Source organism: Syngnathus typhle, linkage group LG20 (assembly GCF_033458585.1).
Source record: "Syngnathus typhle isolate RoL2023-S1 ecotype Sweden linkage group LG20, RoL_Styp_1.0, whole genome shotgun sequence".
Lineage (NCBI taxonomy): Eukaryota > Metazoa > Chordata > Actinopteri > Syngnathiformes > Syngnathidae > Syngnathus > Syngnathus typhle.
The window spans coordinates 8,224,369-8,233,082 of NC_083757.1; the positions used below are offsets into that span (position 1 = coordinate 8,224,369).

Consider the following 8,714-nt stretch of genomic DNA (forward strand, 5'->3'; position numbering starts at 1 on the left):
GTAGTGTTGTCACTAACCGTGGGTTGCTTACTGGTTGTTTCACCAATAATACACGGAGGCAAGGATGCAGTACAAGTCGATCTTTTACTGCCCGCTCAGTCAACATCTCCCCAACTCTCAATACAGACAGACCACACAGTCGAGCACCGAGTGCTCCATTCCAATCTACCACATCCCTCTTTTCCAACTGAGAAGTAGCTTATCTAGTATCGGTTACCTTAACTCTTTGGTATCAACATTGATCACAATTTCGACATGCATATATCAATTACAAACAAATCATGTTTCAACAACCCAAATGGCTTTCAACAATCTTTTTTTTTTTTTCCTTCCGAACCTATAACATTTTATAACACTTCACGATAAACACAAAACATCCACACTTTAATTTCTCCATCACTTTCTTTCTTAACATTGAGTAACAACATCACTTTGTCATTCAGTGTACCTGGCAGGGCGCCTAACTGCTCTGCCACTCCTGGTATAGCATGTGGGCATGCTGTCCACAGGCACAGGACAAGGGTTGCGTGGTACCGGTTCCAGTGGTGGTGAGTCCACTGTTGCAGTAGCCTGAGTATGTTGAAACTCAGAGTCCAAATGTTCATCAGGGTGAGAGTCTTTGAACAGGCTTGGGTGTATCTTTCTCAGATGTCGCCTGTTCCTCCTGCGTGTCCTCCCTGCCGGTGTCTGTACAGTGTAGGAGCGTGGTTCATCTCGCTGCCTGATGACAACCGCTGGCTCCCAGCCGCGTCGCGTCTGCATGTGCACCGTGTCTCCTGGGGTCAGCACTGGCAGTTGCTTTGCACGCTGGTCGTAGTGTTGCTTTTGCCGGGACTGCAAGTCCTGTATTCTTTCGAGAATATGCTGTGGGGATGACTGTTTCAGCACAGCACTGGAACATGGAAGTGTGCTGCGCAGGACTCTACCCATCAACATTTGTGCAGGTGTCAGGTTTAGTCCTGTCACCGGTGTGTTTCTCAGCGACAGCAACACTAGATGTGGGTCAGTGCCAGTCTGCACTGCTTTCTTCAGCGCGTGTTTTACCGTCTTTATGGCCCGCTCCGCCATTCCATTTGAAGAGGGAAAACCTGGGCTGGAGTGTGTGAGCTTGAACTCCCATGAAGCTGCAAATGACTGCATCTCATAGCTGGCGAATGGGACATGATCACTCACTACCTCCTTAGGTATCCCATGTCTGGCAAAGACAGACTTCATCTTCTGAATCACCGTGCGAGCTGTTTTATCAGTCAGGTTGAGCACTTCTGGATATTTTGTCAGGTAATCCACCAACAGCAGGTATGACTGACCATGCAGCTCGAAGATGTCAGCTCCAACTTTCATCCATGGCAGTTCAGGAACCTGGTGTGGAATGAGTGGCTCAGCCTGGTGTCTGGGCTGTAGCTGCTGGCACTGCACACATTTTTCCACCATTGTCTCTATGTCTCGTGTCATGCCAGGCCAGTAAAGGACTTTTCTCGCTTTAGCTTTAGTACGCTGCACGCCTTGGTGTGCAAGGTGCAGCTTCTCCAAAATCACTCTCTTGAAGCACTCGGGTATTATGATTTTGTCTCCGACCATCACAATGTCATTCACGATGCTGATATTGTCCCTCATTGGCCAGTAACTGTGTAGTTTACTGTCCAGACTTTTCTTTTTCATGGGCCAACCCTTCAAGTGTCTCTCACATACAGCTTGTAACACGCCATCTGCTGCCGTTGCTGATTTCAGCTGGCTAAGTGTTTCGTTACTCAACGCGTCTGTGGCTTCCAAGGCATACACAACTCTCTCATCACAAGGGTTCTCATTGAGATTGCCACTGTCATTGCACGCTGTGGCGCGTGAGAGCGTGTCCGCGATGTACATGTGTTTGCCTGGTGTATATGTCACATTCAAATCATACCTCTGTAGTTGTAGAAGCATCCCTTGCAGCCGTGCTGGCGCTTTGCTCAGTGGTTTGCGCACAATGACCTCCAAAGGTTTGTGATCAGACTGCACTGTTACTGTTCTTCCGTAAACATACTGGTGAAACCTTTTAGCAGCAAACACTATGGCAAGTAACTCTTTCTCGATTTGCGCATATCTTTTTTCAGTGTCCGTGAGCGCTCTTGATGCATAGCACACCGGGTGGCCATCCTGCAGCAGACAGGCTCCCAGCCCATCCTTTGAGGAATCTGCTTGCAGAGTCAGCGGCTGCTTGTGATCGTAGTACCTCAGAACAGGCGCTTGTGTGAGGGTAGACTTCAGCGTCTGTAGTGCTGCGCTGTGGTGTGGGCACCACTGCCATGCTACGTCCTTCTTTAGCAGCTGTCTGAGGGGTGCCGTGAGTGAGGCTTCATTTGGTATGTACTGCGCCAGGAATTTTGTCATTCCCAGCAGGCGTTGGAGACTTTGTTTGTCGTCCGGGGTCGGCATGTCGACAATCGCTTTGATCTTGGCGTCATCAGCCCTCTGTCCTGCTGCCGTGATGATGTGTCCCATATATTTTACTGTGTTCACTTTGAACTGGATTTTGTCTTTGTTAAATTTCACATTGGCAGACTTTGCTCTCTCCATTACTTTCTGCAGGATTTCATCATGTTCTTGCTCTGACGATGCTGCTATAATCATGTCGTCTGCTATGACGTACACACCTGGAATGTCGCCGAAGGTCTCACAATTCTTTTGTTGAAAGACTTCACTGGCCGACTTAATCCCAAATGGTAGCCTGAGGAAGCGAAAGCGTCCCCACGGCGTGTTGAAGGTGCAGAGCTTAGATGATGGCTCATCTAGCTTGATCTGCCAGTACCCATCCTTCTCATCCAAGATGGAGAAGACGGATTTTCCAGCCAGTCTGCTGCGCACATCTTCAGGAGTAGGAATGGAGTAATGCTGGCGCTTGACTGCCTCATTCAGGTTGCAAGGATCCAAACACACCCTCAGCGACCCGTTCTTTTTCTTAGTGGCAACAAGACTGTTCACCCATTCTGTTGGTTCATTCACCGGTGTTATCACTTTTCTGTTTTGTAAGTCTTTGATTGTCACTTTCAGCGCATCCATGATGGAGAGGGGTACATTCCTGCATGCGTGAATCACAGGAGTGACGCTGGGGTCGACGTGTATGTGATGAACTCCAGGAAATTCCCCCAATCCTGTGAATACATCAGCATATCTTAGTAGTAGCTCCTCTTTGGTGGCTGGCGGTTGTTGTTGTTGTGGAGCCTTTGCCGCGAGCGACCCCATCCTCTTCACCAGTTGCAGCTCTTCACAAGCCTCCCCTCCTAGAATTGGCTTGTCTGCTTGGCTACTCACGTGGAAGTCCAGCACAGCCTTGCGTTTAGACGTTCTGCATTCTAAAGATGCAACACCATCTGCTGTCAGGCGTGCCCCTCCAAAAGCTATCAACATAGTCTTTGTTGGACGCAGCTGAACGGGACCTGGTAGCTGCTGGTATAGCTGCCTGGGCAGCACATTAGCGTCAGCACCAGTGTCCAGCTTGAAGTCAATTGCAACACCTCTGATCGTGGCTGTTTCGCGCCATACAGTGTCCTTTGTTTGGTGTGCTGTTTTCTTGGTTCCATTTCCAATCATGCCTATGTATAAACAGTCCATTTCTTTTTCTAAATTGTTTACAGTCTTTGTCTTACAATGGCTATTTTTCTCATAGCCACCCCTACACACCTTTGAAAAGTGGTTATTTTTTCCACATTTATGACACACAGCGCCGTAAGCTGGGCATTGACGAGGCTCGTGCTTGTTTCCGCATTTACGGCACACAGTCATTACCTGCTTCTTGTAGCTTGGTTTGTTCTTGTCCCAGCTGCGTGTTTGCACTCTTGCTCTATTTAACGCATCCACTGAGGCATCATGGACAACAGGTGACGCTTGCATCGCTTGTATTTGTGACTTGGCGAGTTCTGCTGATCTACATGTTTCCATTGCTCTGCGTAAAGTAAGTGCATTATCACGTAACAGTCTCTCTTTCAGATGGGTATCACTAATGCTGAACACCAATTTATCCCTTATCATGTCATCTTCATGTCTTCCAAACTCACAGTTCTTGCTCTTCTGACGTAGTTCTGTGATGAATCTGTCCACCGATATTCCTGATGACATTGTGTGTGACCAAAACTGATGGCGTTCAAAAACAACGTTCTTTTGTGGACTGCAGTAGCCTCTGAATGCTTCCAAAACTTCCTCCATCGTTGCTTCCTCCCCTTCTGGGGTAATGGCAAGTGTATTATACACTTCCAGCGCCTCTTCGCCGACAGTGTGGAGCAGGATGGCAATTTTAACCCCCTCATTTTTATCCACCGCGCCAGAAGCAACCATATAGAGCTGGAAACGCTGCTCCCACCTGCGCCAGTTTTCAGCGAGGTTCCCCGTGATTATCAGCGGAGACGGTGGCCTGAACTGCTCCATGTCGGCTGTGTTAGCTCCCGTTAGCTTGCCGCTTGTCTTCGGTCAACACGTGTTGAATACTGTCCTTGACTTACTCCGTAACTCCGTCTTCTGACACCATGTTGTGGCTTTATGCTCTGATACACTGTTGTAGTGTTGTCACTAACCGTGGGTTGCTTACTGGTTGTTTCACCAATAATACACGGAGGCAAGGATGCAGTACAAGTCGATCTTTTACTGCCCGCTCAGTCAACATCTCCCCAACTCTCAATACAGACAGACCACACAGTCGAGCACCGAGTGCTCCATTCCAATCTACCACAACCGGGAAGTTGCCTGAATGTCCAGATGATCACTCCGGGCTCTTTATTGCAGGGTTAGTAAATAATTATGTCATGAAGCGAATTGTAGACTAAATATGAACTGTTGCAAATGGATTCTGAAGAGCGCAGCGCAACCCAAACCCCTTGACGTCAGGCTTGGCGCCCGCGAGTCTCACGCTGTCCATCACAGTGAGACCTCTTCACTTTGCAAATTCCTCTCCTGCCTCTGACTGCATGGCCGAGGCTGGTGCACAGTGTTTCCGTCAGTCAAAGCGGCAGGTCGATGCCTCATTGGCTGTCCGCCCTCGCGCTCGGGCCCGCCTCCCGCGCCTTCAAATGACACTGTGAGAACGCCGCTCCAGCCATACGCAATTCGCACGCTCGCGCTGGCCGAGAGGACAAGATGAAGAGGAGCCACGATTTCAGCTCGTCGGACAGCGAGCTGGACGAAGCCATCGAGGTGGAGAAGGAGAGCGCAGATGAGAGCGGGTGCGTTGTTTTCTGCCATCCTCTACTGAGTGGGGACCACTTTCGAAAAAAAAAACTTCAAACATGTCTTTTTTTTTTATTGGTTATGATGCAGCAACATTCGCTCTCCCCTCTGTTTGGCATTTCCAAGCGCTTCTATTCAGGTGCAGGCGAGGAAGAGGCGGCGAGGAGTGAGTGCAATGCACTGTTTGAAAACAAAGCCAAAAGTCAACCGTTGATTCAAGCACCGTGTTTCTCTCTCGTTCCTAGATCATTGAGAAACGTCGTCGTGACCGAATCAACAACAGCTTGAGTGAACTCCGCAGGCTGGTGCCGAGCGCCTTTGAGAAGCAGGTGTGTGCGCGCTTGCGCTTTTCAACTTAACAAATGTACTTATTGATGCTCTATGCACACTTTGAAGGGTTCAGCCAAGTTGGAGAAAGCTGAAATTCTGCAGATGACTGTGGACCATCTGAAGATGCTCCATGCTGCAGGTGGCAAAGGTACATTTTATTTGTGTCTTAAAAATTAAAAAATGGGTCCTTGTTGCATCAAAGACCAAAACGGCTTCTGGCTGAACATGTTTTGAATGCGGACGCCCCTCTATTCATCTGCACCAGTAGAGGTTAATAGATGCGCCTCCCCGCTCCCTTTAGGGTTTTTAGACGCGCACGCCCTGGCAATGGATTACCAAAGTCTGGGTTTCCGGGAGTGCCTGGCGGAGACGACGCGCTACCTCAGCGTGGTGGAGGGTCTGGAAAACGCCGACCCCCTGAGGATCCGGCTGGTGTCGCACCTTAACAACTACGCCAGCCAGCGCGAGGTCCACATGGGGCTGGGCCAGCTGGCGGCGTGGGGTTCTGCCTTCGCCTCGCCAACGGTGCCCCACATGCCCCGCCTGCCGTTCGTGGCCGGGTTGCCCCGCACCGGCAGCCCCCGGTCCTCGTCCTCTTCCGCTTCGTCGCCGCCGTCTGCAGAGAGGCAAAGTGACACCGCCACCCCTCACCTGGAACAGTTGCCGCCCAGTGTGTGCGGGCCCTCTGCCACCGCCGCCCCCATCTTGCACCCCGCTCTGGTGTCCTCATCGACGGCCAAGCACCTCCTCTCAGCATTCCCCTTCCCTTTGGGAGCCTTCCCGCTCATGTCTCCCGTCGCGGCCGCCGCCCTCTGCCCGCCGACCCCGATACTTTCTGCTGTGGGCAAACCGTACAGACCCTGGGGGATGGAGATTGGAGCTTTTTGACTGGCCCAAAAAGACTCGCAAATGAGCTGGACTCGTCCAAATATGTTTTTGTTTTTCATTTGTACCTTGTGCCACTCCACACCTGTGACGTGTTCCCTTCTCGTCTGCCATCTTTTCGGACCTTCACCTGTCCGCTCCAACTTGTCATCTGTAACCTCCACCCAGCACACATCCACACTGAAACCCTTGACCCGTTCCATCTACGCTTGAGACTCGCAATGAGCTGGACTCTTCAAGACTTTGTCACATCCTTGTGTAGGGCCACATCAGGAGAGGTGTGCAACCAGAGTGAGTCAACATGTTGATTGATCGCTGTGCCTTCCCGTCTCTCCTTTTCTCTTTATGATGAAGTTTCTCCTTCAGCTCATCCTTCTTTAACCCGTCTTCACCAACACGCCTCCTTCGACATCCCGACAGAGATGGCGCACCCCTCCCCCTCTCACAGTCCCTAAAAAAATGTCAAAACAAATTCAATACTCTAGACCACTATCACATTGTATATCTTGCCTACCCACTGGGGTTGTTTACACCTCCGTTTTGATGTTTGTCTTGTTGCTCATTGCAAGCATCCTAAAATAAACAAGCTCTGATGAATCACCCGTGGCATCTCTGAAAGCCTTTTGTGCCGCACTCCCCCTTCAATATCACAACGGGCTTTCTCGGGCACCCCCCGTATGGTGCACCATCGTTATTGCCGGTAGGTCACGATAACTTCTTTGAATAGACGCACGCCATTGAGGAGTGTACTCGTTTGTGTGCGTGTTGTTGTGTTTGGCACACAGGAAGCCATTAGCTAGGAGGGGATATCCTGGCGGCCTCCCTGCCTGAGCACCGCGTGGGAACAAGTTGAAGAGATCTGACCAGCCAACTCATTAGGTACACCTGCAACAATTCTGTTATTTACCAATTTGCTCAGTATAATGAAAACTACACAACAAAAACATACTCTGCTGTAATGAACATATAATTATGGCTTTTAGACTGTTGTTTTAATTACATATTATTAGTCTGTTGTTGTCTGGCTCTATCTTGGCAGTGGTTTATCCTGTTCTATTCTTGCTTTTTGTCCTCGCAGCTGTCTGTTTCCAGTGTTCGCCAAGCCTGCAGATAGGATTGTATCTTATGCTGGGCATTATTCATAACTGTGTAGTGTGTATGTATGACAGGACAAGTAGCCACAAGGTGGTGCCTTTCCCTCCAAATTCTTCAACTTTCCAGCTTTCCGCATGCTTGTCGTTTACAATTTATCTTGAAAAAAAAATGCACTTTTGCTGCCATCATTTGGCTAAACGTAGTACTGCAATAACTTAAAGTACTGGACGTGTCAAATGCGGTAGGTTGTTAATATTCAAAGACTGCACCTTTGTCGCCCTCATGTGGCTTAATTTAGTACTGCAACAACTTAAAGTGAAGATTATTATAAACGCTATGAAAATGAATTTGAGCTAATTTAATTGAAAAAAATCTTGTCATATTTTATGATGAATAGCTGGCCAATAGGGGTGTAAATCGCGGGTTTTGTCACGATACGATATAATATCGATACAAAGAACTACGATACGATATTTGCCGATATCTTAAAGCCTGCTGCGATTCATTCACGATATATCGCGATATAGTGCTCTACGATCGATATATATTTTTTTTTAAATAAAAAACAGAACAATATCCTGATTCATAACAATTCATACGCAAAATCAACAAGGTACTGCAAACTCTTTATTTAGGAAATTACAAGAGTATTGCAGTATACAAAGTGCTTATTTTAACACTGAACTTTGATGTCGTGTTTTTTCTTTAAATGTGCGGCGAGATTTGCGCTCCCTGAATATTTGATCACCGCATGGCAGGATTTACAAACTGCACGTGTCTTGTCCATTGAGCCATATTTTCTTTAGAATCCAAAGTGCTTCCAAACGAATGACTTGAAGCCTAAAGGGGAGCAAATTTCTTCGTCTTTTTGGACACTAGTCATAGCACCAGCCCAGGAGCCGCGTACTAGTTGTCGACTCCCCTTTCACGTGCCTGCTCTGCTCACAACACAACGCCGCGCACTGCTCCCTGCTCCCGGAAAGAGGAAGCAAGCAACAATGAACTGGATTTCAAAATAAAGTCGTGTCTAATGTCCGAGGTCAAACACGGCGATATAAATCGATGTTTACGTTTAGCATCGATGCCAATAAATCGTAGAGCATTATATCGATTAATCAATGTGTATCGATGTATCGTTACACCCCTAGTATCGATGTATCGTTACACCCCTAGTATCGATGTATAGTTACACCCCTACTGGATAATGATCC

General features: G+C 48.4%; 1 protein-coding gene across 2 annotated transcripts; it reads left to right on the top strand.

Moving 5' to 3' along the window:
- The first annotated feature begins 4,728 nt into the window (after window positions 1-4,728).
- On the top strand, window positions 4,729-7,008 carry hey1 (hes-related family bHLH transcription factor with YRPW motif 1). Of its 2 annotated transcripts, none has more exons than XM_061267728.1 (5): window positions 4,729-5,189; window positions 5,284-5,359; window positions 5,439-5,522; window positions 5,590-5,671; window positions 5,825-7,008. In XM_061267728.1, exons 1-5 carry the CDS (start codon window positions 5,104-5,106, stop codon window positions 6,409-6,411), a joined length of 915 nt encoding a protein of 304 aa, XP_061123712.1. In that variant the 5' UTR covers window positions 4,729-5,103; the 3' UTR covers window positions 6,412-7,008. The 2 variants fall into 2 exon arrangements, with proteins under 2 accessions (XP_061123712.1, XP_061123713.1); XM_061267729.1 differs by having other exon boundaries at window positions 5,320-5,359.
- Window positions 7,009-8,714: the final 1,706 nt, after the last annotated feature.

Excerpts from the sequence above, each read along its gene's own strand:
- hey1 (XM_061267728.1), top strand. The coding sequence starts at position 5,104 with ATGAAGAGGAGCCACGATTTCAGCTCGTCGGACAGCGAGCTGGACGAA. Across the intron at positions 5,360-5,438 it reads CGAGGAAGAGGCGGCGAGGA|ATCATTGAGAAACGTCGTCG; the intron begins GTGAGTGCAATG and ends TCTCGTTCCTAG. Across the intron at positions 5,523-5,589 it reads CGAGCGCCTTTGAGAAGCAG|GGTTCAGCCAAGTTGGAGAA; the intron begins GTGTGTGCGCGC and ends CACACTTTGAAG.